The 23,429-nt window shown below is 40.8% G+C and overlaps 2 protein-coding genes across 5 annotated transcripts in view; one reads left to right on the top strand and one right to left on the bottom strand.

Annotated features, from left to right (window-relative positions):
• The window catches only part of LOC121283335 (palmitoyltransferase ZDHHC13-like), a 60,497-nt gene extending 55,832 nt beyond the window's left edge, over positions 1-4,665 (top strand). Inside the window, exon 17 of the mRNA XM_041197804.1 lies at positions 3,261-4,665. Within this exon, the coding sequence (XP_041053738.1) occupies positions 3,261-3,282 (22 nt within the window). The 3' untranslated portion in view covers positions 3,283-4,665. The remainder of the gene's footprint in view (positions 1-3,260) is intronic.
• Positions 4,340-23,429, bottom strand: part of csrp3 (cysteine and glycine-rich protein 3 (cardiac LIM protein)) — a 52,110-nt gene continuing 33,020 nt past the window's right edge. For 3 of the 4 annotated variants that reach the window (XM_041197806.1, XM_041197807.1, XM_041197808.1), the window contains exons 5-6: positions 19,357-19,450; positions 4,340-4,452 (exon numbers count right to left, since the gene is read on the bottom strand). In XM_041197806.1, the coding sequence (XP_041053740.1) occupies positions 4,355-4,452; positions 19,357-19,450 (192 nt within the window). In that variant the 3' untranslated portion in view covers positions 4,340-4,354. Of the gene's footprint in view, positions 4,453-14,902; positions 15,401-19,356; positions 19,451-23,429 lie in introns of those variants that run through there. The other variant, XM_041197809.1, reaches the window with a different exon arrangement.

Genomic DNA, 23,429 nt, shown 5'->3' with positions numbered 1-23,429 from the left:
ACCAAAGAGTATATCCAAGTCCTGGACTTGATGGCTCAGCTGATTGAGGTGGGACACTTGTGGGGAAATTGGAGGAAAATTGCATGTCACAAAACCAATTATGTAGTTTTGGACTCTCTATTAATCTGCAATGCTTTGGTCTGCTTTCATCAGATAATTCTATGTTGCTGTTCAAAACCTTTTTGAACTTCTGCTGATATGACTCAGCTGCTTGTTTGTTCTGTTCCTGATCTGAGCACTCTAAAAGCCTCTAATCACATTGTCAACACAATGCGTCATTATTTTTGAGCTCAGTAGGAGGTGCACGTTTAGTTTGTTTCAGCCAGGAAACTAAAATAATTTTCACCTTTGCCTGTGTTTGTGTTTAGCAATTTTCTAAAAAGAGGGGAGTATTCAAAAGATGAACCTGCGGGTGTGGTGAGAAACAAGGCAAGCAGAAAGATAGTTGCTGACAGTGTTCTTAGGTAAGAATGAAACCAAGGAGAGAGAGCAGTGTGATAGAGGTAGGAGAAACTTTGGAGGAGGATTAAGTTGTGTTGGAGGTTGTGGAGAGATAGTGACTTGGCGGCATTTACACAGACTGTTGATGACTGACCATTGTGGGGTTTGTGGACCAAATAACTCAGTGGAGGCAGAAATTGCAAAGACGAAGAAGGAAGAGACCATGGTTAGGCGGAGATGAAATAGTTTGGGAAAGTTGCAAGATAGATGATATACAGGTACTTAACTTACACTTAAGACAACAAACAAAGATACTTGTCCTTCCAATTTTATTTCTGCCATGCACATCCCATCAAAGGCAGTGACATGCAAAAATATTTCATAGGCAACTGATAGCTTGATTTTATAGCTTCCATGTACATAGTGTCATAATAAGGAAACTAGTGAGCAACTCATGGTTCTGGTATGGACATTGTTAAATTTGAAAAATATTACAAGAGAAATGGTTTGCACGTTTGCTAGAGCTGTTGTATGTAATTCTCAACATATTTGCAGAGCAGTACGGCACAAGCAGTTACACACACTGTAACACAATTTAACACACTGGGCTGAGATTAAACACAAGGTGGCAGCAGCATATCCACCTTGTGAATCGTTTTCAAAATTATAAACTGAAAGCACCTGTAGGTCATGTGGCACATTTACTTAGGTGTTGTGGGTAATTATTTGTGATTACATTATTTTATTTTACCAAAGGCTTTATTTCCCAAGTCCATGAACTCTGAGGTACACAACAGTAATTGTGTTTGTGCCAATATTGGAATCACTTTTTTAAAAAGTGTATTTACTCATTGAGGAAGGATGTGAAGAGACTACAGAGGAGATTCACAAGAATAATTCCCGGGATGAAGAATTGTAGCCATGAGGATAGATTGGAGAGGTTGGGACTGTTTTCCTTGGAGAAAAGACTGAGAGGAGACTTGATAGAGGTATTCAAGACCTTGAAGGAGTATGGACAGGGTAAATAGTGAAAAACTGTTCCCACTCAAGAAAGCATCAAGAACTAGAGGGCACAGATTCAAAATAATTGGCAAAAGGAGTAAATGCGATATGACAAAAACTTTTTCACCCAGTGGGTGGTTGGAGTCTGGAATAAACTTCCTGAAAGGGTGGTGGAGGCAGGTTCGATTGAGGTATTCAAAAGGGAATTGGATTGCTACCTGAAAAGAGTGTGTGCAAGATTATGGAGATAAGGCATGGAGTGGGTCCGGGCAGAATGCTCTTTCAGAAGGCCAGTGCAGACTCGATGGGTCGAATGTAACGATACTGTGATACATGGTTGTAACTAACATTGCCAGCATTTATTGCCCTTGAGATGGTGGTGGTGAACTATCTTCTTGAACTGTTGCAGTTCTTGTGGTAAATGTGCTCCCACAGTACTGTTAGGGAATCCAGGACATTGACCCATCAGCTGTGAAGGAACAATGATATACTTCCAAATCAGGATGATGTGTGAATTGGAGGAGGGCTTGGAGATGATATTCCCATGAGCCTGCTGCCCTTGTCTTTTTAGAAGGGCGTGATTGTGGATTTGGAAAGTGCTGTTGAAGGAGCCATGGCAAGTTGCTGCCATACATCTTGCATGTAGTACATGCTACTGCCACTAAATCAATGGTGGTGGAAATGAATGTTTAAGATGGATGGCAGCCAATCAATTGGGCTGCTTTGTTCTAGATATTATTGAGCTGCTTGAGTTTTATTGGAGCTGCACTCATCCAGACAAGTGTAGAGTATTCCATCACACTCCTGTGCCTTGCAGATTGGTAGGCAGGCTTTTGAGGAATTAGGTGAATAACTCACTGCAGAATACCCAGCCTCTGACCTGCTCGTGTAGACAAATATTTATATAGCTGGTCCAGTTTAGATTCTAATCAGTTGTGACTCCCAGGATGTTGATGATGGTAATGCTACTGGATGTCAAGAAGGAGATGGTTAAGCTCTTGTAGTATTGGGGTTCTGTTACCTTATCTGAGGAATTTTGATTACAGTGTTCAGCTCCAGTCATCAGGAAACATTGTCACTTCTAACTTTATGATGAAGGGAAAGTCATTGATGAAGCAGCTGAAGATGGCCAGACCTAGGTCACTACCCTGGAGAACTCCTACAATAATGTTCTGAGGCTAAGTTGATTGGTCTCCAATGATCACAACTATCATCCTTTGTGCTAACTCCTTTTCAGTATTTAGTGGTGAGACGGTGGTAGTGGTAATGTCAGTAGACATGTTCATAATCCCACGATGGCAGTGGAATTTCAATTCAATTAGTAATAAAAATCTGGAATTGAAAACATCGTCTCAATAATGGTGACCATGAAACTTGTCAATTGTTGTAAAAACTGATCTGATTCACTAGTTTCCTTCAGGGAAGAAAATCTGCTATCCTTACCTGGCCTGGCCCACATGTAACTGCAGATGCACAGTAATCTGGTCGACTCTTAACTGCCCTCTGAAATGGCCTAGAAAGCCATTCAGTTCAAGGGCAATTAGGGATGGGCAACAAATGCTGGCCTTGCCAGCGACACCTGCATCCCATGAAAGAATAAAACAAGTTATATCAAAGTCCTTTGTGATGGATCAGTTCATTAACCGAGTGTCAAAATTAAGTAATAGACAAATGAATATTATGTAAAAATGAGTACACACCTCTGGATCAAAATAAGTCAACCGAAAGCCATATGTTTATTGCTTTAACTACAGTAAAACCTCACTGGTAAGACATTTCAGAGACTAATTATGTGTCTGTTTTGATTGAAAATTAAGGTTGCCAACCCTCCAGGAATGACCGGGAGTCCACTCGAATCTGCATTAATTTCCCGGTGGCCAAAGAAAACATTCTGGGAGATTTTAACCCGCTACATCAGTGGCCAATGGAGCAGATGCACAGACCGCACTTTGCCAAAGCAGAGTTTTTTTTTTCTCTGTTCTGTGTTTGTTTGGATTGCGCCATCTTTAATGCAGATAGCTGATTCTGCCTGTGTGGGGCCTGTGAATGTGCCCTTGGTGCTTGAGGTGTCAACAGTCGCAGTCCAATGGAACATTCAGACACTCCAGCTCGCCACAGATTGGACTTGGGCAATTTGCTTCCGAGTGGAAAGTTTAACATTATAAACCTGTGGCTCTGACTTACAGCAGCTCCGGCCCGGGACCTTTAAATGATCCATGAGCAGCTGGAGTAAAGGATCCTACTTTACCCAGAACAGCCCAAAACCATGGGTGGGGGCTTATCTGCAGAATAATGGACACTTCTCGTGCTCGCTTTTTCAGGCAGGGAGATAGTTCAGGCACTGTAAATGGTGTGTGGAGATTCGAAGCAGCTGTACACAAGTGACAATTGATGAGTTTAAGCTTCCCAACTGACTAATAACCCAATTTTTACTTCAAGTCTAAAACCAATGCTGGAATTGCAAAGCAGTAAGTTTTATTTTAATGAAAAGAGATTTGGGTTGGTGCTCCCTTGGCTAAAATGGCAGAATGTTTGTTTACCCCTCAAATATTGTTGCTTTTCCAGAGTTTTCAGGCTACATTTTGGACCCCTGGACCCTGTGAATGAAGCTTTTTTTTAAAAACCTCTTGGTAGGTTTTAATCTAGTTAAATAGGTGTGAGTATAAATAAATACAGTATTGTTACTTGCTCACAGTAACAAGAAAGAGTTTTTAATTAAATAAATTGAGTGTGGGTGAGCTTGTATTTTCCTACTGTTGCTCAAGTTTAAGTTGCTTTTGAAACTGTGGTTCCTGAAATGTTGGAAATCCAGTGGAGTCCTTGAGTCCATCAGATTTGTTTATTTCTCGGTATCTGTTGACATCTAGCCTATTATTTAGGACAGGGATCCCCTAGGCACATGTCTGTATTTTCACGAGTTCCCAGACTGGTTTGCACTACGTTGCTGGCTTTCCATGACATCACTCCCGGCGGGGTGTCCCGGAATACGTCCAGCCAGAGTTGGCATCCCTGTTGAAAATGCATGTATGAAATGGTGCATTAATTCGGACCCTTATCAGTGATAATAAATAATCCATTTTGGAGTATAATGGCATGTACTATATTTTAAATAGACTTGCAAGAGTCTGAACTCAGACCTTTTGGTCAGAAGATTACTGAGTAGTTTCTGTGTAAATGTACTGTGTAATCAGTCTGGTTACACGCATAAGGGAGAACTAGTGAAAATGCAGTTTCTGATTAATTATAATAATATATGAGATGAAAGGTCAATCACAATAAGGGCATGTCACTGGCTTGTTCTGTCACGTACCATATTTAATATCTGGAGATTTCTTATGGCATTGTTCAATGATTCAGATAATACCCTGAAGTTTGATGGCTGTGACATTTACAGGAAATTGATCAAATACATAAGACTTTTAATATATTGCAGGTATATAAACCTTTTGCATCCATCACACACTAAATACCATGCTTTGTAACACAAACCAAATAATCTATTTTAAAAAAAGAAAGCCAGAAATGGACTAAGTGGCTGAAAGTTATAAGTGTTAATAACTGCTTTCTGATTGATTTGTAAGCAGCTATAATTTTTGGGTTTGCATTTACAACTAAGCATCACAACCACATAGCTCCAAAGGCACAGAGATCCACCACTTTAAACATATAAACAATACAGTATTCCCCCAGAACTACACTGGGCTGAATGGCCTATGATGCCTCAATGAAATGATATACACGTCTTAGAATCAGAGAATGATATAGCACAGAAGGTGTCAATTTGACCCCTTATCTGCCCTGGGTCTTTGGTGGAACTACCTAATTAATCCCACTCCACTGCTCCATCTCCATGTCTTCACTGGTGGACTTGAAGCAACAACATTCTAACTCGAGCAAAAATGCTACCACTGAGACAAGCTGATTCTTCAATTATAGCAATTCCATCCCACCGTAGCAGAGATTAACTAAAATGAAGGATCAAATCTGGAATCATGTCAATCTGTGTAACTCTTACGAGCTGGTTAGAGACTGTAAACATTTAAATAAAAATCCAAACACCTCATTTTAACCAATAGAACTACGCCACAAGATTTCACTTTTTTAACAAAACACAAGCTTTATTGTATATAAAAGACCTAAACAAAACAAGCACTAATAAACTTAACAATATGGTTTATAAGTACATATTTTATGTATTTATGTTTACTTCTTGCTTACCCCAAGTATTCTCTTACAAGACACATCAATCTCAAAGTGATTTATTTTTGTAGTGACCATCCATAAGTATGCCTCAGTACTTTGGAAACTATCTTTAAGTCTCCTCAGATCCAACTACTCTCAGAGGTATAACTTACATTTATCAACTCTTGCCTATGGATACCCCAGTCCCTTGTTGTGGTGACCTTTCAATACTTCCAATCTCATTCAGCTGATTTTGCAATAAGACACTATGAGGACCGCTGTAGATTCTCCCACTAGCTTCAAACTAGGCAATCTTCCAGCTTCTGTTCTCTCACAAGATTCTAACAGATCAAACTTCATCTACATTCTACATGGTTAATGATGAAGTTAGTCTTTTTTTTTACTCTGCTTTACTGCACAGGCCTTTCTAACTCATTATTTTGGCTAACTCTCAGTGAACTGCAAACTGCACAAGATTCAAACTGCAACTAAAAACCTCTCCCAGCAAACATCCAGGTAATTTAAAACCAGAGAGCCTTCCTAAGCTCCACCCATCTCCATGAAGATGTAGCCTGCTCTGGGTTATCCTCAAACCAACCTTTAAGCTAATTGTCCCTCACTTACAAATTCTCCAGCTAAGTAAGCCCCCACCCACTGACTATTAAACAAACATGGGTAACCTTCTGAACTGCCGCTCTCTAACTGTTCTGGCAATCACTAAAGCCCAGCATTTTAATTACCTTACCTTCACGACAATAATTCTCTACAAGAACTAAACATTACTTCTAAAATATTAATACGATCTAGATATTCACAACACACTGCTACATACTACAGCTACCTTCTGATCTATTGCAGAAAGAAAATAACTTTTTAATGCGTGTTTAACCTTGCTAAATTAACCATCATTCCTTGTGATCCTGGAAGCGTTATAACATCCAGGAAGCTGTCCAGAGATGAATACCTCCATCCTATATATTTTCATGGGAATTGGTACTTAGCATCATTTTAAAGATGGTTTTGTGTCCACTGGTTGAGGACAAGCCCAGCTGAGTGAGGTGAAACATCCAAATTAGCAAACCACAAACATTACCAATCTTTCCACCATAAAAAACGATTCTCACCCATTGGGACACTGATGCGTTGTTCTGCAAGTATCAAACACTGAGTCCTGAAACCGCTCAGGCAATCCTTGTGCCTTTGAATCGTGTTTAGATCAACAGGTTTGACTGATTGTGTTAAGTATCTGTTAATCTTTCTTTGTTACAGCTTGTAATGATCTGCTTCTTTAACTGAGGGGGGTTAAAGTTGACTTTGACGTCCAAACGTGCACTTTTCACTAGCAGGAGTTGGATCAGATAGCGATCACTAATGAGCAGAAACTTAAGTTGTTCATTCCCCCTCCTTGATGAGGGAAACTGAGAGAGTTGTAATGGTGGATTGCGACTCTGTTAAGATCTACTGGCTCAGCCAAAGATCAAATCTCAAATCTTCCTGTTCTGTTTAGCATCTTCCCAATGAGCCATCAGGGAAAATCAAATGCAAAGCACTTTTTCAAAAAGTGTGGGTAGAGTGTAGACTTGTTTATTTTATTAATGGTTATTAAAGTTAATTCTTTTTTGTCTGTGGTAAACTCTGAGAAATTGAATACCCCAACAGCGTCTGCTAAACCAAGAGCTGACAGCAATAGTGTATAAAGACTGCCGAAAAGCATGAAGGGTTTTCATTGGAATTTTGCACCTGGTATTTTTGCACTGTTCTGTTTGTTTTGGTTGTGCAATAGCAGCACATTTGGTTAGGATTTTCCTCAGAAATACCTTAAAAGCTGCTCCCTCAATGTTTTATCAGATCACCAGCTGAGTTAAACAGCTAGTAACTAGGTAAATTCCCCCAAGCTGTGCTGAGTTACCTATTCCCATCAGAAAGAGGGTGGGTGACTCCTCGGTTGGAGTTGAGATAGTTGGGCCAGACAGACTACAGGAAGTTGGCAAGGCTTCTTTGGCAATCGTGACCAGCAAGGGTGAGGGCAACAGGCACAAGGGAACACCACTACCTCCAAGTGACACACCATCCTGACTTGTACATATATCAAGCCTGGAATTTCCTCCCTAAAAGCACTGCATTGAAGGGAGTACATTCACCACACAAACTGCATTGTGTTATGATATGGCAGGTGGTAATTGCCGGGCTGACCAAATCCCAAAGGGAAACTTGGCCAAGCTATCACAACGATTTTCAATTTGTATTTTTATTATGAAAAGGTATGTGCACTGAAGTCACAAGTAAAGATTCCACGACCACTTTTGGAGATTTTAAATATTAAGTTAAAACATTTGTTAATGAAGAAAAGAAAACTTAAAAACACAAGATGACAGTTACACAATTAAATTCAGTCTTACAACATTTCCCAAGAGATTTCTACTTAGCTAGACTCCCAAAATAAACCCCCTTTTTCAGGCAACAGTCCAAATAGATTCTCACAGCAGGATTTCCCCCCTGTTGGGGACTAAGTTGAAGTGCGGCATGCCTCCGATCGTGATGTCCGCACCGAAGCGCCACGCACTCCCCTTGCAGGTGGCGGGGGGGGGGGGATTCCTTAAACCTGAGAGTGCGCTCTTTTGAGCACGTGCATGAAAGAGCACACTCATCTCCGTGAGGCTAAGTGCTGCCTCAGGGAGATCGCCTCTACTGTCAAAAACATTAAAAATAGAAAAAAAATTCCCTGACATGTCCCCTCATGTGACACTGTCACATGAGTTAGGACATGTCCATAATTTTTTTTAAAAACTTTGATTGAATTTTTAAAAACCTACATGAAAGCTCATCCCACCCGTGGATGAGGTTTCATGTTTCTTCTAATTCCCGCCAGGGCTCCTGGCCTGCCCACCAACCTTGGACAGGCAGGTCCATTAATTAGTTTAATGACTCTGTCAATAGCCTCAATTGGCCATTGACAGGTCGCCGGGCACACAGCTGATTTTGCTGAACCCCCGCCTACCTGAAAATTTAAATGTCATTTTACGCACCACCATCACCCCCACCCCCCCCCCCATCCCCGCGCTTGCTTATGGGAAAATCCTGCCCTTGATCTATAAAACATCCAGTAATTTTACTGCAAGACACCCACTGTTGTTATAAGGGAGGTATTTCACAGTTTCTCTCTGCCGCTCACACAACAATGGAAATCCAAGGCTTTTAACAAAACCTTGCTTTCTGGAACAACCAGACACTTTTCTGGGGTGGTTAGAGGTTGCTTTTCAGAGGTTTGTCTTCACACTGCCCACCTTTCAAGATCTCACATGTAGCTTTCAATCTTTCCTTAAATATATTTTCTCCTGCTTTGATCTTTAAATCCATTGTTTTAAGCATTCTTTGGAAGCTACTTTTCCTAGAATATAAAAATCTTTCATATTGTCATTATGGCCAGTCCTTTTGAGAAAAATAAACTTAATAATTTTTCTTTATTTATTTACGATTTTTGCCAATTGTTAAACTTCCGGTGAAGTCTCTTTGCAATTCAAACTTATTCAGACTCTCAACTTAACTACAAATGCAAACGTTAGCTCGTCCATTTCCATATGCCTGCTTTTACACATAAGTCCTTTGATGATTTAAACCTTGCAGTCTGACTGTCTTTAGTTTAATTAAATTAGTCACACACAAAAACAACAAGCACACACACAGCCCCCCACAAACCTGCTTCAGTATCCACAGTAATAGTAAGAAAAATTATATTCCCTTTACAATTGATCCAAGAAGCGAGCTCACCACCAACTAGTCTTTGGCAACTAGGAATGGGGAATAAAAGTTGCCCTTGGTAGAAATACCCATATTCCAATCTCCAGTAACTTTCACTGTGTGGATGGGAGGTTGTGTGGGGGCTAGGTGTGGTTGCTGGGGCCAGATGGTGAGGCAGGGAGATTGGGTGAAGACAACATATCTTGATCTATATTAGTGGCTTTGATTTGGGTATATAGGGTTCAATTTAAAAAATTGTGGATGACCCAAAATTTGGAAGTATTGTGAACTATGAGGAGGATGGTAATAGATGGGCAGGTGGAATGGGTGGACTGCTGGCAAATCAAAGTTAATGCAGAGAAATGTGAAGTGATACAGGATACAATTCGAAAGAAATTTATGCATAAGTTGTTGAAGATAGTAGGGCAGGTTGAGAAATTAGTTAAAAGGGCATATGGGATCCTGGACTTCATAAACTGAGACATAATTTGAGTACAAATGCAAGGAAGTTATGATGAACCTGTATAAAACACTGGTTCAGCCTCAACTAGTGTATTCTGTCCAGTTCTGGGCATCACATTTTAGGAAGAATGTGAAGGCTTTAAAGGGTGCAGGAAGGATTTATAGAATGGTTGCAGGGACGAGGGACTTCAGTTACATGGATATGTTGGAAAATCTGGGCTTGTTCTCCTTAGAGAAGAGGGTTTGAGAGAAGATTTGATGGATTGCTCAAAATCGTGAATGGTCTGGACAGACCCCTGTTCCCATTGGCAGAAGAATCAAGAACCAGAGAGCATGGATTTTAGGTGATTTGCAAAAGAATAGCAACTCAGCAAGTGGTTAGGATTTGGAATGCACTGCCTCAGAGTGTGGTGGAGGTAGATGCAATCATGGCTTTCAAAAGGGACTTGGATAATTAGCTGAAGATAAAGCATATAGGACCACAGGGAAGGGCAGCTAAATGAGACTTGCTAACCATTGTGTCAGGAGACTTGACTATATCATCCCTCCTGATTTGGATAAGTATGAGCTGATAAAAGAGCATCTGCATGGATTTACATACGAACTAGGAACAGGAGTAGATCATTCAACCCCTGAAGCCTGTTCCGCTATTCAATAAGGTCATAGCTGATCTGATTGTGTCTTCAGCCCCACTTTCCTTCCTACCTCTTAAACCCATTGACTCCCTTGTCAATCAAGAATCTAATTCAGTCTTAAAAGTATTCAATGACCCTGCCTCCACTGCTCTCTTTGGAAGAGAGTTCCACAGATTCTCAATCCTCTGAGAGAAAAACATTTCTCCTTATCTCCATCTTAAATGGGAGACCTCTTATTTTTAAACCATGCCCCCTGGTTCTAGTCTCTCCCACAAGGGGAAACATCCTTTCAACAACCACCCTGTCAAGTCCCCTCAGGATCTTATACATTTCAATAAGATCACCTCTCATTCTTCTAAATTCCAGCAGATACAGGCCCAATCTGTCCAATCTTTCCTCATAAGATAACCCACTCATTCCAGGAGTCAGTCAAGTGAACATTCTCTGAACTGCTTCCTGTGCATTTATGTCCTTTAAATAAGGAGACCAAAACTGTATACAGTACTCTAAATATGGTCTCACCAATACCCTATACAACCATAGCTACACATCTCTACTTTTATATTCCATTCCCCTTGTAATAAGTGACAACATTCCATTCACCTTCCTAATCACTTGCTGTATCTGCATACTAACTTTTTGTGATTCCTGTACCAGGACACCCAGATCCCTCTGAAGCATAGAATTTTGCAATCTCTCCCCATATGAATAATATTTTTTTTTACTCTTCCTGCCAAAGTGGATAAGTTTCCAATCTGATGGGACCGTTGCAGAATCTAGGGAACTTTGGAAAATTAAAACCAATCCAGCTATTATCTTTTGAACATAGATTGAGTGTTGAGTGTAGTGGGGTCATCCGCTTTGAATCCAAGAGAAACAAACTGGATTTTTTATTTTTTACTGGCAATAAAAGATACCAAGGATAAAGGGTTAAATTATAAGGACAGGTTGCATAGACCTGGCTTATATTCCTTGAGTTTGCAAGGCCAAGGGTTTATCTAACAGAGGGTGTTTAAAAACGATGAAGTACAGAGGTTAATGATCTTAAAATTAAAGTTAGGCCACTCGGGAGTGAAATCAGAAGGTGCCTTTCACGGAGCCGGTAGTGGAAACCTGTAACTCTCTCTCCCAGAGGGCTGTGGATGTTAATTTAAATTTTCAAGATGAAGATCAAGAGTTTTGTTAAGCAAGGGTATCAAGCAATAAAGAGAAGAGAGATAAATAGAGAATGGATACAGATTGTCCAAAATCTGACTGAGCCTCTTCCAAGCAACGAAATGGTCTACTCCAGTTCCTATAATTTAATGGAAGGTAACTCTTACTTCAAGGCCCACACATTGGTCACATTGTTTAGGTGTTGGAGGACACCAGCAGTGGGAGGAGATCATAAATTAAAACAATGCTAAAATACTCATCAGTTCAGGCAGCATCTGTGGAGAGAGAAACAGGCTCAATGTTTTAGGTTCCAAGTCCTGGTCATCGACCTAAAACATTAACTCTGTTTCCCTCTCCACATGCGCTGCCCAACTGACTAAGTGTTTCTATAATTTTCTGTTTTCAATTTTATCAATGGAGCTATAGGCAGAGAGCCTTCGTTACAGTATAAAATATGCTAATTACATCTGTTTGGAACATTGCCTTACAACATTGTAATTAAACAAATACAACAGAGCAAGCAGAACTTTGATTCATAATTTACTGCTATTCTTGCAGTCAGTAACTGTTGATATAGATTTTACCTCTGGGTAGGTAGGTATCACAGCAGTTCACTCAAGATTGTGGCCATGGTACAACGAGGTTTTGTATATAGTATGTGGATATAGCACACCATTTATTTAAAAATTGCAGAATTGTTATACAGAAGCAAAATACTGCAGTCTGAAATAAAAACCAAAAAGCTGAAAATACTGAGCAGCTCTCCTGTGGCGAGAGAAACAGAGTTAACGTTTCAGGTCTGTGACCTTTTACAGAATAGCTTTTGAGCAAGTGAAAGTGGGTAGAGTGGGAAGAACGACAAAAGAGGCCTGTGGGGTAGGAGAGATTAAATGACAAAAGATTTCACGGTGCAAGGCCAAAAGGAGTGATAATAGGACAAGTAAAGAAATGGTTCCATTTATTTGTATTACAACACTAGAGGGAACATGCGCAGTTGCAGTGTCAGAGTGTCAGCTGCCTGCATTAAAACAAACAAGTTGGCTTGATATGGACTAACAGTAAAGTTCAAGCTACCCATTTTTACCTTAACCAATTGCAAGTTCTTGTATCTAGTCTACCTATCGTTTATCAACTATCCCCTCTGTAAAACATGCTTCTGATGGTTCAGTAAATAATGAATATATATCAGATCATTTCAGTAAATGAGATTCTGAACTTGCAATGAATTCAGACTGTGGAGAATTACTTGTCATATTTAGTTAAAGTGCACACCTTTGTGAAAGAAAAAAAACAAATCAAACTATTTTGAATAAGACATTTAAGGAAAGTTTCAATCCCCAATGAAGGATGCGAAAACATGACTTTGAGTTGAAAAGTCCCTTTATCTAATAATTGAACAACCGGGGCTGTGTAGGGAGTCCCTGCACAAAGCCTTAATGCACCGGGTCTAGCTCCAAGTGACCCTACTTAAGCAGACAGCACTGACATAAAATTGTTTTGAGATTGAGATCCCATCACAGATTGGGAACTGGGATGAATAAATCAGGCTTTAAATGGTGAGATTTTATAAATATTGCTCACAAATTAATGATTTTCTTTAATCTATTAATTGCTACAGTGAAATTTATATTGATCACACATATTCCAAACTCCTGCTGCCAACCAGAAAGGCATCAGGAACAGTTGCATATGCTCCAGCAGCCGCAGTGAGGGGAGAGTGCATATGCACAACTGTTCTAAATACCTTTCCAGTTGGCAGAAGTTGCAGTGTAAAGAAACAAAAGATGCGTCTCGAGGAGGTGCAAATGGGAGGATAGCAGCCATCTGAATGCAAAGTAGAGCAAAATGAGAACGAAACAGGATGGGAAAAACAAACCAGGAAAGAAACAAAAAACAAAATGGGGCCAGAGGTTATGATTTAAATTGTTGAACTCAGTGTTAAATCCAGTAGGCTATAGAATGCTAAATCGAAAGAGGAAGTGCTGTTCCAAGTTTGAATAGTTATTTTGATTGAAGTTGACAAAATCAGAAACAGCTGGGATGGGGAACATTTTGAGGGATGGACTGAAAGGGGAGGAGGATTTAGAGGCACACTTTAATATAAAAGATTTTGATAGTGACTGGTGTGAGTAAAAAAAATTGGTGCCTTTCATTCTCAACCATTGATTTACTGAAGCCAATTGTAGTTCTAGTAGGTTTGTAATTTTTTTTGCTTAACATTTACCCATTGGAAGAGTGTATTGTTTTATGTTTTCTCAGCAATCTGAGCGTTCACACAATCATAACCTCTGAGGACCCAGTATTAATTAGTGCTAGGCTCAGAAATAATCCACTAAACAAAGCGGAGAGTCCACTAGTGTTATCCACTGATAAAACCCATCAATAAAATCAGAAAGAACCATTGTACTCCCGATTTTTTCCATAGTTAATTTTAAAGCTTCAAAACAATTGAATTGGGGAAGGCAAATAAAACTCAACTTTAAATGATCATTTTATCCAAGAAGGACTTTGCCTACCCTTATGACCAAGGAACAGAAGTCAGCAGTTGTGAACACTTCTGTATACAGACCTTTGACCTCCAATGGGGGGTGGGGTGGGGGGGAGCGGAAGATCTCCTGGTTCTAAATAAAGAGTGGAGAGAGTCAATGGGCAAGGTCCAGAGGTGCCCGTCTCATGAATCTGCGTGCGACAGCGGCCTGGGAACAGTTATTTCAGTTTCCCCAGAAGGTGGCGACACAAAGTACAACTCCATAGGACGTGAGACTCTTTCAGGGACATCACCTAAGTGTTAAAGATTAAACAGTGACTGACAAGTCACTGCTTACGGAGATCAAGCCAGTGATGTCCTCTCCCCATCATTCACATGCCCAGCATTTCTCATGGAATGATCTCTGGCTTGCATCCCACCATTTTCCACGATCGTTTTCATTACTCATCTCAGAGTAATGAAAAAAAGAATTAACCTCAATGCTACCAAAACCAGTTTCAAGCTTGACCTTACCCCATTTCTTGGACAGCAAGGGTGTGGGGTTAGGGGTGGCCAAGTGAAAAGCGTGCTAGATTTCTTTAATTTAAAAAAAAATCAATTTTGCCCAGCTGCAAGCATATCAATAACAATAGCCGTGGGAAAAATGTAGCAATCGAAACTATGATCATCTCTGGCCAAAACGATGAGCATGCAAGATGAAGACCTTGCAAAGAACAGGGTGAAAAGAAAGTCAGTTGAAACATAGGAAAAATTAATGAGTCTGTGTCAGAGGAAGAGTGTCAGGAATGCTGTTCAATTCTTTTAGGTGCCAATAATACTTTATTGAGAGTTACAAAGCATTGATTAATAGGTGCTTTCATAAGCTTACAATAACAAAATGAATGTGGCAAGGTATTTTTTCATATCATACTCAATTCCATTCAGTGTGAAAATGAATCTTAAAACAATTTATCATTGCTTTATAGCAGGTCTGTAAAAACTTTGGACATTGGCTGATACTGTTTCTTTATGGAACTCTTTCCACTTCGGATTGTCTGTAATTCAAATGCTTTATTGTGAAAATGACTAACCGTTGAAGATAGTTACAAATAGCCATTGTGCAAGTGTTTTTCCAGCTTTACAGTTAAAAGTATTAATTTGAAAAGGACAGCGGTATGTGATCTTTGGCAGGGAAAATCGGAGAATTAAGTGCATCTTCGACTGTGCCAGAAGATTTTTTTTTATTCCGTGCTAGGTAATGCTCCACCAGATTGCCCATGCCCCACTCCTTTAGGGCCAAAGTTCCTTGCATAACAAACTGCAACAGTAAGAAAAATTAGTTAACTTTTTACCAAATCATTTTAACTGTCTTTTAAGACAGACGCAAATTCAGTCAGATCACTTGAAATATGATAATGTTCTGCTGATGCATTTAATATGATTGTTCAGATTCTATTCTATTAAAACTATTAGAACCAAGTTGCACTAATTATTAAGTCATTCATCCACCTGTGTGTGTTAGACAAATGTAACAAACAAAACAGAACTCATCATTATGCTTTCTGATCAAAAATTATGTTCTTGGGTAATCAGGTTAATTTATTTAGACAAAATATTTCTTAATGGAATGTGGGCAATGTCAGCAAAGCCAATGTTTATTTCCCATCCCCAACTGGCCTTCAGAAGGTAGTGGCAAGTTGTCTTCTTGGAACGCTGCAGTCTACATGGTATAGGTAAACCCACAGCGCTGATAGGGAGGGAGCTCCAGGTTTTGACCCAGCGACAGTGAAGGAATGCCAATTATAGTTTGGTTGGTGTATTGACGGTGGTTTGGAGAGTTTTGCGGTGCATCTTGTACATGATTAAAAATGCGGCCAAGTGTGCCAGTAGTGGCAGGAGTGAACGTTTAAAGTCATGGATGAGATTTTAATCAAGTGGGCTGTTTTTTTGTGCTGGATGGTGTTGAGCTCAGAGTATTGCTGAAACTGCACCCATCCAGGCAAGTGGACATATTTCATCACACACTGACTTTTACATTGTAGATGCTGGACAGGCTTTGGGGTGTCAAGGTGAGTCAATCAGCACAGATTCGCGATCTCTGGCCTGCTCTCGCAGCCACATTGCTCGTATGTGGCTGGTCCAGTTCAACTTTGGTCAATGGTGACCCCAGATTTTGATGGTGGGGTGGGGGCGGGGTTGGAATTTGGCAATGGAGGGCATTAGACTCTCTCCTCTTGGAGATGGTCGTTGCCTGGCACTTGTGGGGCAAAAATGTTACTTGCCATTTTTCAAGCCAAGCCAGAATACTCTCCAGGTATTCCTGCACTTGGACTACATTTTAGCATATAATTGTTTATGGGGCCAACATGTTTAATACACAAAATACTCATGGCTTCTTAGATATCTTGTGCCAAAACAATTTTGCATTTATGTACTGTATTGCTTTTAAGCACCTTTCTAAGAAATGTCCAAAGCACTTCACCTACGTATGGTTCACCATTTCAATTTAGTACATTGTATTCGCTATTCAGACCAAATGTAGACCGGGTGACTGCTTTGCAGAACATCTCTGTTCAGTCCGCAGCATTACCTTGAGCTTCCTGTTGCTTGTCATTTCAGTTCTCCACCTTGCTCCCACACTGGCCTTTCTGTCCTTGATCTGCTAGAGTGTTCCAATGGAGGAGTTCAATGCTAGCTTGAGGGACAGCATCTCATCTTTCGACTCCACACTCTACAGCCTTCTGGACTCCACACAGAGTTCAATAATTTTAGATCATAACCTCAGTCACCATCTTGTTTCATGTTTTTTTTTGCTGGTTCATTTTTTTTTCTTCTTTCTTTCTTTATTCCTTCAGGACGCATTCAGACAGCTGTTCTGCAGCCACTCACATCTCACCTGGATGCATCTTTTGTTTCTTTGCTGTACTCAGTACCACTCCCTTTGGCTTTCGTAGCATGAAATCTTTTGTCATTTAACCTCACCTGCCCACCACCCTATCACAGACCTTCCCTTTTTTGTTCTTTCAACCCTTCCCTCTTGCTCAAAACCTATTACATTTCTCTTTCCTCAGTTCTGATGAAGGGTCTTCTACCCGAAACACTAACTCTGTTTCTCTCTACAGATGCTGCCTGGCCTGCTGAGTATTTCCACTATTTTCTGTTTTAGTTCAGATTTCTAGCATCTGCCGAATTTTGCTTTTGTCTCGATTCACATACACTTTATTATATTGAAATGCAACTAGTATAATGATGGAGATAAACACAGCTGCCACCTTGCCTGCAGCAGAATCTCTCACTGTAGTTAGATGTATGTCTAGATGATCTATTTGTAGCATTGTTGATTGAGAGAGGAATTTGTGGCATTACTGCAAATTAAGCCATGGCAACTTAACATCTACCCGAACCAGCAGGAGTCTCAGTTTAAAGTCCATTTGCACGGACTTCAGTACTGGTCTGGAGTATTAGCCTGGATTGTGAAAGATTCGAATGTTTCTAGTCTGCCAACTTCATTACCAATGACATAATTCTCTAATTCTGGCTGAGATATGCAGCATCTACAGTGAGTCGCCTACAGCAAGATTCAATGGGCACCTGAGGTAGCACTCCCAATTGTTGATTTCCATTAGATTGGAAAATAGCGAATGTATTCAAAAAGGGAGGGAGGTGGAAAGCAGGAAACTACAAGCCAGTCAGCTTAACATTTGTCATAGAGAAAATGTTAGAAGCTATTATTAAAGATGTTATGGCAGGGCACTTGGAAAAATTCAAGGCAGAGTTAACATGTTTCTGTGAAAGGGAAATAATGTTTAGCCAATTTATTGGTTAAGGTGGTTTGAAGGAGTCACATGTGCTGTGGATAAAGTGGAACCAGTGGGTGTACTGCACTTAGATTTCCAGCAGGCATTTGATAAAGTGCCACATCAAAAAGGTTATTGCAGAAAATAAAAGCTCATGATTTTGGGGGTAACAATGGCATGGATGGAAGAGTGGCTAGCTAACAGGAAGCGGAGAGTTGGCATAAGTGGGTCTTTTTCTGGTTGGCAGGATGTGTTTAGTGGTGTGGCCACAGGGATCAGTGCTGGGGCCTCAACTGTTTACAGTTTATAGAAATGACTTGGATGAAGGGACCGAAGGTATGGTTGCTAGATTTGCTGATGACACAAAGATAGGTAGGAAAGCAAGTTGTGGAGAGGACATAAGGAATCTGCAAAGGCATAGATAGGTTAAAAGATCTGGCAATTAAAGTATAAGGTGCACAAATGTGAAATTGTTCATTTTGGCAGGAAGAATATTATCTAAATGGTGAGAGATTGCAGAGCCGAGTTTCAGAGGGATCTGGGTGCCCTGGTGTATGAATCACAAAAAGGTTAGTATGTAGGTACAGCAAGTAATTAGGAAAGCTAATAGAATGTGGTTATCATTTATTGTGAGGAGAATCGAATTTAAAAGTAGGGAAGTTACACTTCAGTTGTGACAGCATTGGTGAGACCACATCTGGAGTACTGTGTACAATATTGTTCTCTTTATTTAAGGATGGGTGTAAATGTGTTAGAAGCAGTTCAGAGAAGGTTTACTAGACTAATAACAGGAATGGGTGGGTTGTCTTCCATGGAAAGGTTGGATAGGCTAGGCTTGTATCCGCTGGAGTTTAGAAGAGTAAGAGGTGACTTAATTAAAACCTTTAAAGATCCTGAGGGGTTTTGACAAAGAAGAGAATGTTGTTTCCTCTTGTGGAAGAACCTAGAACTAGGGGTCACCCATTTAAGACAGAGATGAGGAGAAATTTTCTCTGTCAATGGGTAATGAGTCTTTGGAACTCCCTTTCTCAAAGGGGTAGTGGAAGCAGAGTCTTTGAATATTTTTAAGGCAGAGGCAGATAGGTTCTTGATACACAAGAGGGTGAAAGGTGATCCAGGGTAGGCAGGAGGTTACAAACAGATCAGCCATGATTTTTGTTGGCGAAGCAGACCTGAGGGGCCAGCTGGCCTACTCCTGCTCCTATTTCAAATGTTTGTATGTTCTGACGAACTCATTCAAAATCAAACTGAATAACATACTTTACTGTAGCTAAATATTGATGCAAGAAAAGAAAATATTTTTCCCATGGCTACTACTTCCAAACAACACATGATGCGAAGAGAAATGAGTGGTGGCAAACTCCTGCCAGGTTTGATCTATTGAATGTTCTACTTTGGCAAGGACAACCATGCCAAAGTCTTATTTTATGTCTGGTTTTCCCCTTTATAAGCAGCCAGTTGTTAAATTTTGCTTTACCTTTACAGTAGATTTCTCCATCTTTGTCGGTGACTGTTGTGGATTCCAGGCTCTTACCACACAGCGCACAGCGAAAACAGATTTTGTGCCAAGCCTGTAATCAAATGAAATGAAGATTACAAATAGCTATTGGATGACTTTTAATCATATCAGTAACTTGTATTACATAGCACCTTTAACTCAATAAAACACCCCAGGGTGCTTTGTAGAAGTGCTATCAAACAAAATCAATCAATAAATTAATTTGTGATCACTTCCCTGACCCTACTTTTGCCTGACTAGTGAGAAAATTAACTCCGCAGTTGCCCTCCCATTTACTTTGGGAATATGGATGTCATCTCAACATCAGACTATACATGTCATGTATTCGCTTTGTACCTAGGGAATTGTCAATAGTTGAACAACACTCCCACCCACATCTCCCCTCTACCCCAACAAACCACCTCCATAATTTTTTTGGAAGCAATTGTTAAAACATTCCCACTGATTGAAGTGTTGACACCCATTCAGAGTGCTTGCCAAAACTGTTCGGTCCCTTTGGTGGTAAGCATCACGGCGGGCGTGAGCAGACAATATGGCAAGGTGGCCAAAAAATGGTTTTTATGCCATTGTGAAACCAGTTTGAGATTGTCCACTCCACACGTCAATGGCAGGCCGAATTTCCTGCCACCACATGTTGGAAACCCAATTTCAAAACTTTAGCATCTCTTTGCAAGCCCTGCTCACCAGAATCACCCCCAAGGTGGATCACCTGGGCATGGTGTGATTGCATGCCAATGTGTTTCACAAATGTGCATAGGCACCATTGACCTGGCGATCTGTGCTTCCAGGTTTGTTTTCCTACCTTGCTTCAGGTAGCACTCTCAGGCTTGCTTGGGGAAGGGGTAGAAATAGCCTCAAGCAGGGAAAGAGGCTGCAGTGTGTACTGGGGAAGGCAGGGCAATCTCAGGGTGTTAGTGAGGAACATGTTGATCTGTGCAAGTGGCCTTAAGATGTGAGGGCTGAGGAGGCAGTGTCTAGGGAAGATGAGGATGTATGTGAAGATGTGTCCCTCGAGTTGGCAGTGAGTGAGACGTCAGTGAATGTGTGATGGCCTTGAGTGTGAGTGTTTAGAGTGATGAGATGGTTGCCTTACCCTGACGGCACAGATGAGATCGTTCATCATCTCACTGCACTGGATGGCCAACCCCTTCTGTGCAGCTTTGGCACTGACCACCACTGCCACCACCTCCCAAGCCAGTGGTGAGATTGCTGGACCTCCTGCAGCCAAAGCGAGGTGGAGGAAATCATTGCAAGCCTCCCAAAGGCATTCCAGTGACAGTCACTGAACTTTTCTTGGCGGTCAGGACCAAGTCTTCACTGGAGCAGTCCTGAGTTGCAAACATTGAGAAGCGTGTGTAGCTGCAGTTTAAATAAGGCACCCAGAGTGAGGAAACAGTGAGGTAATGGTGTGGCAGAGGCCACCCACCAGCAAGATGGCGTGTTTTCTGTGGCAGCAGTTAGTGAAGCAGGAAGTGGATGATAGAGTGTGAAAGCCCACCATTGCAGCCAGCAGGTAAAATGGTCTTTTTCCATGTCCACTACCGCACTTAATGCAAATCTGGGATGATTTCACTCATTGTATAAACGTTAGCTCGCTTTTCTTGGAGGGTTGTAGGGATACAGATTACAAGGGGCAAGGCTATGGAGTAATTTGAAAATGAAGGAGACGAATGAGATGTTGCTGAACCAGGAACAAATCTCCTCCAGAAAGTAGAGGGGTGATGGGTGAGCGGGTTAAGTGGGAGCCAGTTACGACATGCACAGCGAACGGTTTTGGATAAGCTAAGGTCGATACAGGGTGGAAGGTGGGAAACAAATGTTTCTCTCAGGATTTACATTCATCTATTTGAGCACATTTGCCAGTGACTGGAGAGGCCCAAACAAAATGATATAACCAGGTGTCCCCGAGGCTTTCTTCAGTTCAATTTGCAGCTAATCTTGTTCAAATTGCATAGCAATTTATTTTACCTGCCATAGGAAATTCATGGTGAGAGCTTTGAACGCAAATCAAACTTAATTAAAGGGGTGTGACCAAGCTTCCAGTGAAATGGCAGAAATTTATCTTTTATCATGCTCAATAAATCATGGGATTATAGGCATATATAAAAGTGTAAATGGAAACCAAGGTGGCATTTGTGCTTTTTCCCTTAGGAAGTTTAACCTTTCACTATTTGAAAAAGCAAATGAGATGTTAATTCAGCTTTAAAAAGGCAGACAGTGCGTCTAATAAAAACACACCTATAACCGGCAACTTGGGCAGAAATTTTCGCTTGGCCCAGCGTGCCGATGTCAACGCGCAGTAGCGAGATAGTTCGGTCAGCGGGTGTGTGGAGTCAGCAGCACGCCCACCGACAATTTAAAAAGCCTGTTAAAGCCATTAAACAGTCAATTAAATTAACTTTCACTGTCCAGCCAACCTAAATGTTGGCGCGCAGGCGAAAAGGCCAAGCGGCATTCTTTTTTGGAAACCTCATCCACAGGCAGGATGAAGTTTCCAAAAGCAAATAATAATAATAATAAGTTTTAAAATTTCATTAATAACATGTCCCTCCTCATGATAGAGTCACATGAGGAGACATGTTTCATTACATTTTTTTTTTAATTTATTTTTTTTATATCTATCTCATCTCCGAGGCAGCTCTGTGCCTCGGGGAGATAATGAAGCGCTCACTTGTGCACAAATGCGATGTTCACGCTCGGCCCGCTTGCCGTTCCCCACACAGGCAGCGCTCAGCGCTGCCGCCGACATCTCATGGTGGGCGGGGCTTAATTGGCCTGCCAGCGTGAAATCATGGTGCGGTGCCAATCACAGGCGGTGGGTCAGCTTCCTGACTGCCCCCACCCGCCAAGGGAAAAATTCTGCCCCTTATGTTTCAAGTATGTAGTAAGAGTGGTCAAAAAGTGAAACCTGTTAATTGCCTATGAGAGAAATTTGTTCAAATGCAAACAGGGTCTGGAGAAGGGGCGTCTCCTTGTGCATTCAGCCTGCCATTCTTGGGCCGGCTGTTTGGAAGAGCTTAACAACACTGGAAAATGTTCTTATTCCCCCTCAAGATCTTTTGTTAAGCATCTTAAATTGACATATTTTAGGAGGAACTAGCTAAATGTAATATTTTCCAAAATTATATATGTTATATCACTGGCCAACAGATAGCCCATCCAAAAGTACCTCAAAAAAAAAATTGTCAAAATATTTTGTTCTCATTTTGTGATGCATTTCAGTGTAGAACTTGCATCAATATCTGCTTTTATATTTGCATTATGGTGTGCCAGTATAACAGGTACAAAAGGTCTTCCTGGTCACTGGTCTTGGCACATGTAGCAGGTTTACTTTGTGTTTGCTGCCAGTTATTACAAGGCCAACATATCTGCTGCTGGTAAAAATAGGATCCCACTATATCCAATGTAAACTCATCCAAAGGTCTCCTGAATGATTTGCTGTTGCTAGCCTACTTCCCTCAACACATGAAGGACAACCATGGTAAGAGCGATAATATTGAAAACATGTCTTTGAAGTAACTGTACAGACACAGTTGCTGCACATTAGGTAATTCAACTTCAGTCAAAAGGCTTTGCAGTTCATGTATTGATTCCATCTCCCTTCATAGCCAAAACAAAAACAAAAACAGAATTACCTGGAAAAACTCAGCAGGTCTGGCAGCATCGGCGGAGAAGAAGAGTTGACGTTTCGAGTCCTCATGACCCTTCGACAGAACTTGAGTTCGAGTCCAAGAAAGAGTTGAAATATCTCTTTTTATCTCTGTTTTTATCCCTTCATAGCCAGTTGCTTCATTTCACTTACATCTCAGCCTCTTGTTTAACCAAAATCACAACAGTTCCATCAGCATTTGGAGACCATTACCCAACTCACCAAGTTCCAAAAGGATTGCATTACCATTCTGGCAGCATGTTTCCTGCAGTCCCATAATAAATAGCAATTATATTTTCTGAAATTCTGACCCTTAAGGCCTGAAGTGCCCTCAAAACTCTTACTGCAATTTTCAGTCACTTGCCTTACTTTTTGCTTTTCT

The sequence above is a fragment of the Carcharodon carcharias genome, chromosome 10 (genome assembly GCF_017639515.1).
Source record: "Carcharodon carcharias isolate sCarCar2 chromosome 10, sCarCar2.pri, whole genome shotgun sequence".
Classification (NCBI taxonomy): domain Eukaryota; kingdom Metazoa; phylum Chordata; class Chondrichthyes; order Lamniformes; family Lamnidae; genus Carcharodon; species Carcharodon carcharias.
This window is presented reverse-complemented; position numbering and strand designations above follow the sequence as displayed.